General features: G+C 36.7%; 1 protein-coding gene across 1 annotated transcript in view; it reads right to left on the minus strand.

Moving 5' to 3' along the window:
• Window positions 1-235: 235 nt before the first annotated feature.
• The window catches only part of IntS9 (integrator complex subunit 9), a 49,936-nt gene continuing 33,417 nt past the window's right edge, over window positions 236-16,754 (minus strand). Inside the window, exons 5-14 of the mRNA XM_067113745.1 lie at window positions 11,141-11,230; window positions 10,725-10,881; window positions 8,864-9,044; window positions 8,514-8,646; window positions 8,197-8,299; window positions 5,304-5,401; window positions 4,990-5,097; window positions 3,800-3,985; window positions 1,497-1,652; window positions 236-430 (exon numbers count right to left, since the gene is read on the minus strand). Of these exons, the coding sequence (XP_066969846.1) occupies window positions 314-430; window positions 1,497-1,652; window positions 3,800-3,985; window positions 4,990-5,097; window positions 5,304-5,401; window positions 8,197-8,299; window positions 8,514-8,646; window positions 8,864-9,044; window positions 10,725-10,881; window positions 11,141-11,230 (1,329 nt within the window). The 3' untranslated portion in view covers window positions 236-313. The remainder of the gene's footprint in view (window positions 431-1,496; window positions 1,653-3,799; window positions 3,986-4,989; window positions 5,098-5,303; window positions 5,402-8,196; window positions 8,300-8,513; window positions 8,647-8,863; window positions 9,045-10,724; window positions 10,882-11,140; window positions 11,231-16,754) is intronic.

Here is a 16,754-nt window from a genome sequence, read left to right on the forward strand (position 1 = left end):
TTCACCAGATGGAAAATACCTCATTAATGAAAGGAAAACTGATTGCTCCTGCCTGATAGTATAGCAATGAAAGCCAAACAGAAGCAGCCATATTAATGAAAGCCATATTAGCAACCTTTCTCCAGTTTAGTGGAAAATATAATGCAACAATAATTCTACTGAACCAATAACCTCTCTGGGAGAAATCATTCCAAATATTGTGTCGTAAACTTTGAAAAATAAGAAAAATTTCTAATTTTTAAGGTTTTTATTACAAATATACAATATAAAAATGTATAATTTCAATTTTAAAAAATTATGTTAAAAGGACAGCCTAGAAACTACTGAGACACTCAAACAGAATATCCCGCAGCTTTTCTCGCAGTTTACTATTACCAGAAATTATGTGTGTGGATGCATCACTTATTTTTATCACGACATCTTCGTTTTCCTGCAAGATGCAATGAGGATGTTAATACATAAAACCAAAAATTGTAGTATGGAGGTCATAACAAACAATAAATCATGAAATAGAGACTGGACAAAAATACAATATGTTGCCCCTTACCATAATCATTAAAATAATGTGATGGGTGACAAGTCATTATTATTATTATGGCTTTTAGATAAGCCTCATAAAATGTTCCATGATTATAATGCAACCCTAATCATCACCTTTGCATGAATTCAAGTGTTTACAACTTACAAAAAAATTATATTTTTATTTTGTAATTTACACTGTAAAAGCTCAAAGAAACTGAGTAAGGGTCATGGAAAAAATGTTGCCATTAATATCCTATACCTAATTTATTTTAAAATAATACAGTATGTGACAAGCAAAATGCTTCATTGATACTCCACCAGAGTATCTATGAAAAATCTTAGGATAAGTGAAAAAGTAGCTCTCTTGCTTCTGGTTTAAAATAAACTCTCACATTCAGCTAGCCTACACTTAATTACTCTTACACTGAGAAGCAAGGGTCAATACAAACCCCATTACAAAAATTTACAAATAACCACTCTCTAACAGCATCATATATGAGCGCATTAGTACCTATATTTAATTTAAGTAAACTAGTCAAAATTTGGGGAAAATTCATACTTCAGAGAAGAAAAAACATTAAAACAACAAATATTTACCTAAACAGCACCCATAAATTTTCTAAGTTTTTTTTTTTTTTTTTTTTTTTTTTTTTAAGTTACTGGTTGTGCCACAAAAAATGTAAAAACAAACCACTTCAAACTTATAATGAAAGACTCTGGATGCTTAAGAATAATAAAATGCACCTATATAAGAGGTCTCCAAAGTTAAGAGTACCTGATAATACTAGCATCTTTACACTATGAAGGCTGTTTTCATCATGAAAAATATCCTATTCTTCTCATCAGCATTCAAATTTCTATTTTACATTAATAACAAGGCATCAAGCAACAGTTAATGAATATATTGCAATATTTTTCAATCCTTACTTCTCCCATAAAAACACTGAGTTGTTTTCATCTTCTCATTCACTTACCAAAGTTATAATGTAAACACCAGGTAGTTCCTCAACCTTTGCATCTGTAAGTCCAGCTTGTGCTAATCTTTGAACCAAATCATCGACAGATAGGTTACCGTATGGGTAACACTGAGGATATTTTGTAGGCATTTCATCATCACTGTCTTCTACAGGCTGTAAATTACATAAAAATTAATCTTTCTGATTTTAAAGCATTCTTCTCTGAAAGTCAGCTTCTACAGGTTGTAAATGATATAAAAATTAATCTTTCTCATTTTAAAGCATTTTTCCCCAGAAGTCAACTGCACAACTCTTATGCATGCCTCTTACCAAAACCTGTTAGTTACACTACTTTTTCTGTTAGTCAAAATGAATCATTACTCAACACAACACCAAGACTTCTAAAATAGTTCTCACAAATTCTTAACTTTTTTGGCACACCAATTATTGCTATATCCCTGGTTGAAATATCTAATAACTTTTTAAAAAATTCAATTTCTTTCTTCACAGCCTCATCAATTGTATATTGCCCTAATTTGTAGTCTCAAATGTCATCAGACTCAGTCACTGTTTACCAAAAAAAAGTTTGAGTGTTTGTTACTACAAGTGCAACCTGCATCTAACAGCAGGAACCAACTACCCTCCTCACCATCTGTGAGGCTGTGGTGCTGGTGACAGCTCTGTGAGAATTTTTTCCTGCTTCATTGCTCAGCAACTGCTATAATTATCCATTTACCACTCTACTGAATTCAATAATAATTACTAATCCTTCATAATTCTATTCATCGCTAATCAAGCTGTCTTTCAGTCATGTACCTTAACGAATTACTGGGATCTGATCTACTTCCAGTTATGATCAGCACCAGGTCTACCTGTAAGTGGCAAACAGGTAATTTTTAATGTGACTTTTGTCCTTATCATTCACAATCCAGTGCTTTTTATTTTCTTTTTGAGAGTTAGTGTATTGGTTTGCTCAAGTGTTACTACCTAAGAAGTGGTTACCTACTTGATGCCAATGGCAGATTTCTGTATTATTAATGAAAATACAGTACTCATGCCCAATTACACTATGCACAGAATGAAACTAGACTATTGGAGGTAAAGTGCCAGCCAGACATATAATGCTTGTTTATCATAAAAAGTGCTCAATACAATAATGATGATGAAGACTACTATATAAAAGAATTGTTCTGTGCAGTGTAGATATACTAACAATACAACTGACTTTCAAGGTCCAATCACAAACAAAGAATCCTACAAAGAAAACTACCTAATACACAAACCAAAGTAGATGCTGTTCTTTCTCACGCAAGATTCTAATGTATTTCAAAATATTAAAGTATAGCAGCATAAATTATGAATACTAACTCTGCAAAAATATAATATCCTGTATAAGAACAATACAGGTTCACAACACTGATTCTGGCATAGAGACAAACTACTCTTGGTTTTGCATGACTTCTCGCTATAAGGTTTTCAGAAGTAATGGGATGCTGAACTTTCAGTGAAAATACTAGCTTTTGAAGGCATAACAGCTACACAATAATGAATACAGCGTAACACTGATATCTGTATACAGACCGGACTAATTTCTATATAAATAATACTTTACTACCTTAATAATCTTGCAAACCATTTTTCACCTTCTTCTTCAGCTATTTGCCTACAGTAAAGTAATGAGTTTACAAGAATTCATAAACTATTATTTAAATAAATTTTATTTCAAACATGATGATTTGTCACATAAAATTACCTGCTTCCTCCCCTACTGATTTGTTGGAGACCCATACAGTCAAACATGTACAGCAAAACATAAGAACTATGACCTAGTGTGAGGTGCAAAGTCTAGTTATTATTATTATTATTATTAATATATTATTCAGAAGATGAACCCTATTCATATGGAACAACATCACATGGGCCAATGACTTGAAATTCAAGCTTCCAAAGAATATGGTGCTCATTAGGAAGTAGGAGAAGTAAAGGAAAATACAGAGATAAGAGATCTCACTTATTAAAAAGAAAAAATAAATTAATGAATTAATAAATATATTAAAAAATGCAAGGAGAATAGCATTAGGGTAGTAATGCATTGCATCTTTGCTAGAACTTTGGAAGCTCCAATTACATGACATCCTCAGTAAGGAATGCTTAACCTAATTACACAACTGATTAGTTATTTAGAAATTGGTCTCTCTACCCTGAAAAAGGAAAGCTTTTGTAAAGCACTGTAATATGTTTACGATTCATACGAACAAGCTGTTTTATGTCATAATACATCTAACATCCTGAGACAAAAGACATGAAATAAGGCACTGTACCTTCAGGGTATATTTGTTATCCTTTATATGAAGTTCTGCAGTGACTGTTGAAGTATTTAATCCAGGTCTTATTGTACTAGGATTAAGAGCTAAGGCTAAATCAGGTGTCACTCCCATATTTTCCAGTCTCCTATTTACCACAAGGTTCAGAACCTGACACTCATTATACGTTAGTGGCGTTTCTTCCTGCAAATGAATAAGTATGCAAATCATTTAGCACAATAACACTCACTAACCTCTTCAGCACAGGAAGTGAAACCATCAATACTCATGCACTACAGGTAGACTGCACAAATATGGCAAAATTATTCTTTGTAATTTAAATGTAAAATAAATCTTAAATGAATCTAAATAGTAAGGCACCTTTCAATTTGTTCTTTAAAAGTGGACAGTAATATGAAAGGCCTGTAAGAATTTTTTTTTTTTAACTAATACTTGAATTACTGTTTCAAAAACATTTATAATATATTACCATTAAAGCAAATTTATTTCAAATAAACATTCAAGGAGTTGCTGCTATATACATGAATCTGACCTAAGCTTAATAGAACTGCTGTATAAGAAAGTGCATGGAAGAAAAATAGTGTAAATTATCACAGATCCATAGTATGAAAGTATGTACAAGGCATATCAAATATCCAACATTACCTGCCAACTGTAACTTATTTGCAATTAGTTAAAAAGAGGCTTATACAATAACAATTCTTAGTGTCTTGCAGGCTATTTTACATAGAACATTGATACCAACAATAGTTTAGAAGAGTACTAAGTAACTTTATATGAGAAATCTAGTAAACAATGCAATATTAACATCAATTAAAATTACTTTTACCAAATCAGAATCCAGTTTCAATATTCTTTTGTTGGGTGTCTTTGACATCATATTCTTTATTTTTGTAGTTTACTTTTTGTATGTACCTTTTATCTAGCTTCAGTAGTCCTCTTTTCAATAGTACGAAGGATTAACTGTTGAATGACTACTGAAAAAGAGGACTACTGAAGCTAGATAAAAGGTACACACAAAAAAGGAAACTATAAAAATAAAAAAATATGATGTCAAAGACACCCAACAAAAAATCTCCAGCAATACCGCCAATGCACCTTGCAAAGTACAGTACACTTTATGCAGTGTTTTCTTATGGGCAGCACTCTGCAAAAGATTTAAATAACCATTAATAGTATCTACTCACCAAAATCAGTGAAAGATCAGTGCGATGTGGAGCCATAGCTGGGGGTCTCAGGTACACCTCAGGTACAACCAATTTTCCAGGTTTCAATTCATTAATCAACTTCCTTGCCTGGAAATCATATTGAGAAACATGAATACATGAATACAATGACTTTAAGAAAATGACGGCATATATCCCTAACGTAGTATGAAAACTTACAATAAGAAATGCTTAACAACCATTCCTAAATACTGCACAATAAAACACATCATAAAACAATAAATATACAAAAATGTTTATCCTTATAGAGACAATTCTCTATTACCCAGTATTACCTGTGTAAAGTCTAAGCTTGTATCAATCGGACAGTATACAGGTCGCATAGCCAGTGGTTGGAATGGAGCAAGAGCTTCACCAAAATCAAATTCTGGTTCTGAAATTTTAAAATTTGGAGATGAAAAAATCAGAATATTTCTACCATATCATGAAGTTTCAAAATTAAATTCAGACACCATCAAAAATTATATATTACAAAAACAATAAATTCTGGGAGGAGAACTGATACACAAAGAATACTGTCTGAACACTGTAATGAAAATGGACACAATATAATGCATATGAAGTAAAAAATGAAAGATATTATAAAGAAAAGCATACGAAAAGAGAAATACACGTATACAATTTATTTAACATACATCCAGCTTATAGACATATGAGATAAGTGACACTGACAAAATCCTACAAACATCTGAAGACCCAAGCTTGGGATCTGGTAGTGGCTTAAGACCTTTAATGAGCTCACATTCACAGCCCTGTGATCTTCATAGCAGACTATCGTGTTCATAGAACCAGGGGAGAAAGTGAGAGTGAAAGTAAAAGCAACACCAATGATAGACAAGAAATTCAGCAAATTTCTATTCCATCATAGTGCCTGTTCTCACGGTCACATTCACATTAAAATAACTTAATTGATGGACATGAAATTGAGCAAATTTATATTCTATGATAGTGCCTCTTCTCATGGTCACACTTACATTAAAATAACTTACACTTGAAAAGGAAAAAGCTTGTGTGCACTGTCAATACATCTTACAAAAGAAAATTTATCTTCACCCTTGATTCTGTCTGAAAATGTTTTCCTAAACTCTTTCTGTTGAAGTAAAACAATAACAAACTTGACATTTAAAATATATACAAACTTTTACTTTACTTCAGCCTCTAATATATTCAACTCAAAGCCAAACAAATTCCTGAGTGGAGAGTCCCAATTAAGGGTTGTACGACGAACAAGCATGCCTCGTAGAATAAATCCCTCTTCTTACATACTAAAATGAGACCAAGGTAAGGTTTCAGGGTCAGAGGTCTGGTTAAACAAATCATTTATAACTATAACTACACTCACAAGGCTCAACCACAGGATTCATGTTTAAATGAAGGATGAAAATTTGAGCAAAAATGTTTGTAGACATGGACAACAGCAAAACAATACTACAGTAAAGGGAACAAATAAAAAGTAAAAACAAAGTAAAATCAGTAGAAGCCACAGTGTGCCAAAGATTGGCAGTACAGTCTTATAGGTACAGGAGGCAAAAAAAGGACATTCCAAGTAAAGTAATGGAAGCAGGTATGAAAAAAAATTTGGATCTTTGTTGTTTTTGCAGAGATGTACAAACCATTTTTTTTTTTAATAACACATCTGTCTTGATGCAGGAGATGATTTCCAGCTAGCAAAGCAATAGCAGACTTCAAAATCATAACTCATTTTCACAGGATTTGGATCTAAGTATACCTTAGTTTAACCAGACCACTGAGCTGATTAACAGCTCTCCTAGGGCTGGCCCGAAGGATTAGACTTATTTTACGTGGCTAAGAACCAACTGGTTACCTAGCAATGGGCCTACAGCTTACTGTGGAATCCGAACCACATTACGCCGGGAAATGATTTTCTATCACCAGAAATAAATTCCTCTCATTCTTCATTGGCCGGCCGGAAACTTGAACTCGGGCCTAGTAGAGTGCTAGCCGAGAACTCTACCAACTCGTCCAATGAGGAACTGGATTTGGATCTGTATTCACCCCTAGCATCACCTTAAAATCTAAATAACAATACTCAATGAATCACCATGGGTGTGCTCAAAGAAGGAAAAGGACAGGAAATCTGACCCATTTGAGGGGAATGCCAAAACATGAAAAAAATCACGCAATTAAGTGATTTTAAATGTAAAAGCAGATACTGTGGACGAAGACTGACATTAAACCAATGATAAATGAGGATTCCATAAAAATCCATACAGTTAACAACCAGTCACAATAGCACCACAATGGTACTGAAGAATATTTTAAGTATGTTTGCTTATTTTTTCTTAAACAAGATTGACTTCCCTTACCTTGTGAGGGTGCAGACTTTCTCTATGGGCGGACTCACAAGGTTTAAGTACAGTATTGCTTGTTTGAACTGGAACATACTGAACTGAACATATTTTAAGAGATCTGAGAATAACACATGGAACTAAACTCAAAAAGCAGGAAAATTTCAGCCCACACAAATTCACAATCTTGAGATAGGTACATTAAATGTCCAAAGGGGAGTTTCCTTTCACTACAAATCTGGTCAAGCACAAATGGCAAAAAGTGTAGAGATTCTCTTTAAATGTGAGAGGTTTGCATAAGTGTTATCATGGGTTTGGTAGCTCTTAACTTAATTCTAAAGGCAAGGAGAACTCATTATTCTTCAAGTATGATAAAAGAAAATGTTACTGTGCATCAAGTATCTCAACAAGACCACTGAGCCACATTTCTAGCCTTTCATAGAGCTTGCTTGGAGATTGTAGAAGGCAATAAACACCACAAAAGAACTTACATATATTACAGTATTGCCTAAAGAAGGCTACACAAGAAATGCTGCAGATGGTACACCTATTGTAGAGTAAAGTGTGTTCCTTCATAATTTTAATTAAAAGAACTGTATTCTGATTTCAAGTAGTTTTAAGTCATAATTTTGTTTTCCTAGAAATTTTAACTTTCAAACCTTTACTTCTGGTCCTTGACATCTTCCAATTTTACTTCTGGTCCTTGACAGTCTTCTAATTTTACTTCAAAATAATTTCTTGTCCAATGTTTTATTTTACTTCACTTTGTGGCAATACTTTGCAAAAAATAAACCAAGGATATATATAAAACAAGAACATATCTTTTTTCACAACATAAAGCTATACTTTTTCAACTTACCTGTAAAAAGAATAGCATTCTGTGGGTTGTTCCCCCACATTTCTATGAAATGAACAGCATCTCCAAATCTTAAGCTAGGATGACCACAAAAAACTATGCATGGCTGCCAAAGAAAAGAATATGTTTCACACTACAATCATAAAGACAAATTCATACTATTTTTCAACTGTACCTTGAACATTACACAACTTTTCTGCACTGGTGATAGCCACATACAAAACTAAATACAATTCTACCTATTTTTAGAACAGCAAAATATTCTGATTGTCTATACTTGGCCAAATATAGCATCAACTGGCAATTGAGCTTTGCCTTACCTGTCTATATTCACTACTGAAACCTTCTGCATGTAAACTTTTAAAAGGTTTCAGGCGTCCAACTTTTGTGAGATGTGCGTGAGGAAAGGGATCATCATGACTGTAAACTTTCACTTGTTTACTAGAAGACAACCTGAAAATAAGTCACTCAATATCATGTCACTTGATCCTCTCATTTCTCTTGCAAAGAAGGCAAGTCAAATTATGCCACTGCCATTTACTTTTTTACACCAAACTTTAACGAAAGAGCTTTTCCATTCTTAAGCTGGAAAATGATAAAATAGAAAATTCAGCAAATTTTCTTATACAAATTTAGATGGATAAATGTAAAATAATTTTACATTACTTACCACTCAGAAAAAATATTTGAATATGCCAAGGAGCTCTCGGCTTTAGGTGACACAAAATACATAGGTATATGAGACAGACATAAATTATCCAAGTGATTAGACAGACATTCAAACAGATCATACACAACTCCACTTGGATAACAAGGAACCAAAGCACTGCCTCCATTTCGCAGAGTCTGGGCTGCAAAGATAGAAGAAATTAATTAAACACAAATGGTAAAGTATATTTAAACTATATGCACTTTACTTTGAAATGAAAAAAAATTTAATATGTAATGTTTTCAAGAGATACAGGTACAATATTAAAATATACTTCACTTTAGTTAATCTCAATGTCATTTCAAGTTTTAGATTATGTGTTTGGCCATGCCCCAAATGGGGGGGAGGTTCCTCCTCTCAACTCCTAGCAACTAATCTATACTGGAGCAAGAGGAGAATAAAAGTAATGTTTTTATTGAGTCTTGTTTTGCTCACTGGCTATTTGAATATCTTTAAGCCTCCAAGGAATCATTCTCAGCAAAAGACTATCTGTGCCCACATTACAAAGAAGGTAAGAATTCAATCTAGTCAATGTAAACAGCAAAGCACTAGTGAAGTAAGATGTTACCACTAATTTAAAATGCCATGACACAAAGCAGGTGTGAAGTAAGGCATTACAACTAATTTACAATACCAAGATGCAAAAAACTTGTAAAGCAAGGTATTACAACTGATTTAAAAAGGAAAGGAGCACAGCAATTGTGAAGCAACATATTACAACTTACTTGAAATGACAAGAATCAGACTGACAGTAAAAAAATCAAGTATAAATCCAAATATAGTTGCCACTACACAGCCTATTGAGAACTCCATTTTCTTGCTTTTACTGTTACCAACACACAAGATCTCATGTTTACTTCATCCTCATCAGAAAATTTATAAGAAGGACCACTACAGATATCATCAGTGATGGTGTAGTCTTATGCCTGGAATAGCCCATAAACTTGACAGTATATATTACCTGTTTTAACCAATCAATAATAACCTTGGAGAAGAGTACTGAAGATGTGATAAACAGATGAGAGCATCACACACTTCAGTGTCTCTTTGGCTCTTAAAGCCATTGCTTTCCATTTTTTATTTCAATTTGTTACTTTGCTCTTTGCCTAATTAATTTTGTAATAATTACTAAAACATAGTCTAACATGACTGAGTTACCTTTATAAACTCTCATAGAGCTTGCCCAAAGGGTTTCCTCTTCAGTGAGAGGTTGTTATCATGATTATAAATTGTCTTAACAAGGAAGCTAAGTCACACTGGCAGACACTCACAGGAATCACCTAAACAATTTGTTCATAAGAGGTTAAAATTGGAGAAAGCTAAGGTACAGCTAGATAGCAATAAAGAAAAGACCCAAGAGAATGCATACACATTAAGCAATGCCTGGGGCCAAAAAGGATGCCGCAAAGAACCTTCTTTACAATCTACAGCATACCATGCACACGCATTGTAAGTGGTAACCCCATATCCCCATGCTGTCAGCAAGAGGTAATAATTAGAGAATAGTAAAGGTAAAGATGCTGGAATTAAAAGTAAAAGACAGACAGCTGTGCAGCCAAGGGTATAAGATTATAGTGCAAGAATCTTTAGAACCTTCAATAATGCTCCACACAAGGCACAATAGCCAGTGTATATCTGTAAGGCCTGCCCCACTAAAAACTTTGTCTATTTCCAGTTCCAACCTTTATCCCAAGTTTTAGAACAAATCCTACAAGGTTAGAAATCTGACTCTGTGGTCTGGTTAAACTACTTTGTAATACCTGATGAAAAGTTGACCTATGCAAAAGATTGAGAACCCCAATAAAACATCTTGAATACTAACCAACAGCAACACAAAATTCTCCTAACATTGAGTCAGGATTATACATTGGTGTGTGGTTCAGCGCTGTCATAATCATGACATCAGCATTTTTTAAAGATGGCTGATCAATAGGTCTAGGATGCGTTGTCAAAGTTGAAGAGCCACTCAGATATGCCAACTGGAAGAAAAGCTCTGTATTATGTCAAGAACTTTAGGACTGCAAAATCTTTACTAAATTCTAGTTATAAAATATATTCCACAGTTATATGACCTTCATCAAACATTTAAGTAGTTTGCATGTTGGTTCAAGATTAATCTAAATTTGTCAGTACTTAACAATACTTTCTTAGTAAAAAATTCTAACACTAATTATAGTGGCCACATGCATCCACTAACTATAAAATGTAATAAAAAAAATATGGTCAAGTCCACACTACCTTTTCATGCTCTGAGCATAAAAGCCAGTTACAGCTTCCTAAACAGTAACCAGAACTCACTGCTGTAACCTTAAGAGCTCCACAAATGTCCTGAAAAAATAAAAAACCAAAATGTTGCTGAAAATATCTTTAAACAAAATTTAAGATATGAAAGTGAATTTACTAACAAACAAAACCCTGTGCAAGTAAAACTACTACCGTCCCTCCTGATGACAAGTTCTTTCTTTCAATTACACAGTCACCATCATCAACACTGAACAAATGCAAAGGTTAAATAATGAAACTTTCCTCCTTACATAGATATGCTCTAGGTTGGTGCTGGTGATATAAGTAAATCCCCAATTTGGAGAAAATGTTCCTTATTCAAGTTTCTTCTTGACCAGTCTATGTCTATTGTGGTTGACAGTGCATCTTCCCCCTTCTCTATGTTTGGTGGTGTTCTTCAGAACTTTGTACCCTTACCTACCCTTTTCCTTCTTCTTTTGTCAATGACACCTTCCAATCTTCTTTTACCTTACCCATTCACATGCTCATGCTTCTCCTCTACATAAAGCCACCTCCTCTTTCTTCTGAAACCTCTATAGACAGTCAATCTCAAACTTACATCCTAAAATATGACACTACAAATGTTCACAATATTTAAATACGAGTATTCTTTGTAAATTGAGAAAGTTAAATTTTGTTCATAATATTACCGTACCTCAAGATCAGTTCCCCTCCCATCAGTTTATTTCATGCCCCTTCTACCTACAACCAATAAAGCTTGAGAATTTAAAAATGACCTCTTTGATTTACCAACATTTAAGGCTTAAAAGTCCAGTATCATGTCTTATGGTCACATCAAGGGACTGGTTGAACCTGCTTCTCAGAAAATGGCATTGTCCTCATATTAGGGAAGGCTATTCTTATACAAATCTTCTTGATACAGATTTAAATCAACAGTTTCATACCTCATAAATGGCCAAACTCTTACACATATCTAGGATTACATTCTCCTCATAAAGGATCACTGCCCTATGCTAGTCCTAAAACAATCAGAAGTAACATAATACTCTTCTACAGGTCCTGTCAAGCACAATGAGTAATGAACACTGAATACTGACACTTCATCATGGTTACATCTTTTTTCTCCTTTCTATAAAATCGTTGTCCATCACAGCCTTCCCAACTCAAGAAAGCACTTTTCTCACATTAATAGCATGAAAAATAATGTCACAGGAACCCCCAAAAATCAAGAAAAATTACATTTTTGTAATAAAATAGTTTCATTTATACTTACCAAGTAATTACATAGCTATTAGTTTCGTTTGTTCGCAGTAGCTTAAATTCAAATTTCGCAGTAGCGACACCGATGTTCTGTGTAGGTGACTAGTCTCGCCCCCTATCAAGATAGTTAGGAACGACTAAACAGAGAATCCTCAGTCTGTTTATGCTTGTGTCCATCAGAGGGGAGGAGGGAGGGCTCTGATCATGTAATTACTTGGTAAGTATATATAAAACTTTATTTTATTATAAAAATGTCATTTTTATATAAATAACTTACCAAGTAATTACATAGCTGAATCCCACATTGACAGGAGGTGGGAAACATGGACACATTCTACTCTAAAACATTAAGTCATGTAATGAATAAGAAATAGAAAGTTGCTAGCATTGAAAACAATGCTTGTCATTCCTTGTTAGTTAAGAGAGCCTGCAGTATAGACCGCCCCTGGTTGGTGCTCAACTTAACCTGTAGTGGCATGGCAGTAAAGCCGAGGGTTGCCTCTACTGAAGGGGGAGCTTTGTAGCGGAGGAGTACTACGATCGCTACCAAAGCATCAGTGGAAGTTATGCAGTCAAGGAATTATCCAATGGCTAGCAGAACTTTAAAGGTGGCCTTGCCCTGGGCGCAGTACCATAAAAACAACCAGATAATGTTGTCACCTACACTGAAGTAAGACCTAAACCCATCCACTAAGAGTGCTGGGTGCTCGGGATACATTGTATCCCACCCAGCTCCCCAAATTTCGACACTTCACTACCAGGTGAATAGGCAGTAGGAGAAAATCCTACGCTTCCTTCCGTGATACCATGCCAATAACTAAAAATCGCAAGGTACTGCCAAGTTTTTAAAACACTGTTTAAACCCCCTCAAAATGAGAAACGATGAACAGTCATACCACCAGTAGGTTGATTGTTGAGTTGACATAAGGGATATATAGCATTTGAAAGCTGATGAGGTAGAGGCTGTTCTGACATCTTTAGCTTTCACTAGGAGGAGAAAAATGCTTTTCTTAAATCTGAGCGTGTCTCAGAAGATAAAGTCCATTAGGATAAAGGGCAAGATGTTCTAATCAGAGAATGAGATGAGCTCTTGTCCTAACTCCCTGGGTTATGGATGGCCTGGGACTACTGGCTTTTAGGCAATACTATACCATCCAGCTGGGCCGAGCTCTCTAAATTCCTCCTCAGAGCCAGTGAGCGCTATGGCTCTCTGAGAATGAGCTGGCACCAGGTGCAGTTTGCTGCCAGGAGTTCTAGTCAGAGGGAGAAAGTAGTTCTTGCCATTACACCATAGGTTCTGGAGACTTTCGAACCTGAACATTCAAACTGGATAGAAAACTTTAGTCTTCCTCAGAGCTAATGAGCGCTACTGGGCGCTCAGAACGAAAGCTAACATCATAGCCAAAGCTGGTGCAAGGCTATTGTTAGCGACGAGAGAGCAGGGTCCGTAAATTTCCTATGGAAAAAGAAAAAACGGATCCATGTCTTGGATGGGTCCCTGTCCTTGACTAAAATCCAAGGAGAAATGAGTAAACCACTTCTTCTTCCTTGCTTGGGCATGTCAGGAACTTCAAAGGAGATCACGATATTGATGCCAATGAACTAGGTCTCCATGCTTATACATGAGTTATGCATAGTTCAATAGCCCTTCATGGGATCATTGTAAAAGGAACACGTACATCTCAAAGAGGAGACGTAGGGCCTGAGATGCTAGCTTCGGAAAGTCGATCCCATGGTCTAGAAGATGACAAGAGAAGATTGACTTCCACGTCTTGCAATGGTCTCTGCAATACGTCTAAAACAAAAATCTTCAATGACAATCCTCCCGGCAGTCTGGAGACTGTCGTGGAAAGATCTGACTACCTTGGATGATCTCTTGAAGCGAGGTTGTCTGAGAACACCCAGTGGGGGAGGATCCTGTAGAGTCTGCCCACAACTGAGCACGTTCAGGGACTGTAATACGTCACTCCTTCTTGACTGTGATGAAGGGCATGAAGAGAGGTAGTCCGACGGATCTGTCTATAGCATGAGGTCTGTTGCACATGCTATAGGGATGGTATGGACCACAAAAAGAGGAAAGTGAAGATCCCTTCCAGGAGCAAACAGGTCCAGGAAGGTCTGTCCCATAGATTCCACAGATCCCCGTAGCCTTGGGATCTACGGTCTCCTTCTGACGCCTCAGTACATCTGATAGGGCTTAGTTCTATGAACGGACCAAGAGACTAGAAGACCTGATTGATCTGTCTACAGAAACAGGTCTCTTCCTATAGAAGTGGGGAGACGTGGGGTAGAGCCTTGCTTACATAAAATATTAGAACTGTGGTCTAGTCTGAATGGTTACCACAGTCTAAGAGTGCTATAAGGTCAAAAAGCACTGAAGTTATCTGAAGAAACTTCCAGCTCTATGAAAAGGAACTGAAGGATCCATCTTTCCGGGGAACACACCCAGAAAAAAAAAAAAAAAGTTCCTTAAGAAGGCTCCCCAACCCATAACTGAAGCACTGAAAAGAAATCCAGGACTAGGTTCACGGATGAAGGAACTTCCTTTCCAAAAGACTAAGTTCAGATGACTATAAGAACAAGGGCTCCAGAGAAAACTTGTGCTGTCAGGAGGCCGACATCTGGCAAGGACAAGGAAGGGTGCTTCCTGCATCTCCAAAATCCATTCAATAGCCATGAAGATTAATGGAAGAGGCTATATGGTTCGTCCTCTATCTGCTGTGGGCATGCTTCGCGTTGGTGATCATGCACTCACAGCCAAAAGGCAAACTAGTAGAATGACGGGTAGAACCACAGACAACCGTACAAAGAAGCTGCTAAATCTGCAGACTTTTATGACAGCCAGAAGAAAATGTCGAAATCCTTGCAGATTCAACAAAAACTGAACTCTTTGACACTTAGCGTGGACTCAACGATACCCTCGTACACCTTACAGGAAAGGTCGTTCAACCAAGAACGAAACTGCAAGAACGCTGTGAGAAGAAGATAGCTTTAACTGTTGACAGGAAGCATATAACAGCAACTGTCAACATGTAGATCTTCAGCGGAGTGAAGAGCCAAGAAGCTCATGGCATGCAGTATTCACCCAAAACCTTGGAACTGAAGTAAAATCTGAGGACGCATTAGATCTGCTCAATCTGGCCAGCATTTTGTGGGTGCCAGAGCTAGAGTAGGCTCACTACTAATGTCCCAGGCATGAAGAGGGGAATGAGGGTAAAACTCTTGGGTCGTCTGAAAACAGAGATTCTTGGCAGACGGAAAACTAAAAATTCTGAGAGATTCTTTAGGTTGACAGGAGGACTCTGGCCAGTGTTCCTGATGTCAATCCAGGAAAAACAGGGCTTCCAACAATCTTGACAGGGAAGTCTAGATCCGACAAGGTACTAGAGTGAGGGAAGACAAAAGACAATGTCTTGCTCCTTTTAAATGAAAGCCAATTTTCCAACCTAGACAGATGCTTGGATGACGAGGAAATAGCCCAAAGAGGGAGCTTCTTTCAGCAACTCTGACCCAGAAGTCTTGTCCAGAGGTAGACTTGATCCCTGCTCAATGCTAACTGGTGCACAAGACAGGACAACAGCATGTTCTTAAAATTCAGGCACTGAACCAAAGAGGAACTAGCACCGGACACAGCAGGTTGGCGCTTGGATCCCTCGGATCCCATTGTACACTTAGATCCCTCGGATCCCACTGGATACTTGGATCCCTCGGATCCCATTGGATACTTGGATCCCTCAGATCCCACTGGTCACTTGGATCCCTCACATCCCACTGGACACTTGGATCAATCAGATCCCACTGGATACTTGGATCCATCAGATCCCATTGGACACTTGGATTAATCAGATCCCACTGGACACTTAGATCCATCAGATCCCACTTGACTTGGATCCGTCAGGTCCCACTTGACTTGGATCCATCAGATCCCACTTGACTTGGATCCATCAGATCCCACCTGACTTGGATCAGTTAGATCCCACTTGACTAGGATCCGTCAGATCCCACTTGACTTGGATTCGTCAGATTCCACTTGACTTTTGACTTGGATCTGTCAGATCCCACTTGACTTGGACCCGTCAGATCCCACTTGACTTGGATCCATCAGATCCCACTTGACTTGGATCCATCAGATCCCACCTGACTTGGATCAGTCAGATCCCACTTGACTTGGATCCGTCAGATTCCACTTGACTTGGATCTGTCAGATCCCACTTGACTTTTGACTTGGATCCATCAGATCCCACTTGACTTGGATCCAACAGATCCCACTGTACAATTGGATCCATCAGATCCTGCTGGATGCTTGGATCCATCAGATCCCACTGGCCACTTGGATCCAACAGACCCC

This window comes from Macrobrachium rosenbergii, chromosome 12 (assembly GCF_040412425.1).
Source record: "Macrobrachium rosenbergii isolate ZJJX-2024 chromosome 12, ASM4041242v1, whole genome shotgun sequence".
Taxonomy (NCBI): domain Eukaryota; kingdom Metazoa; phylum Arthropoda; class Malacostraca; order Decapoda; family Palaemonidae; genus Macrobrachium; species Macrobrachium rosenbergii.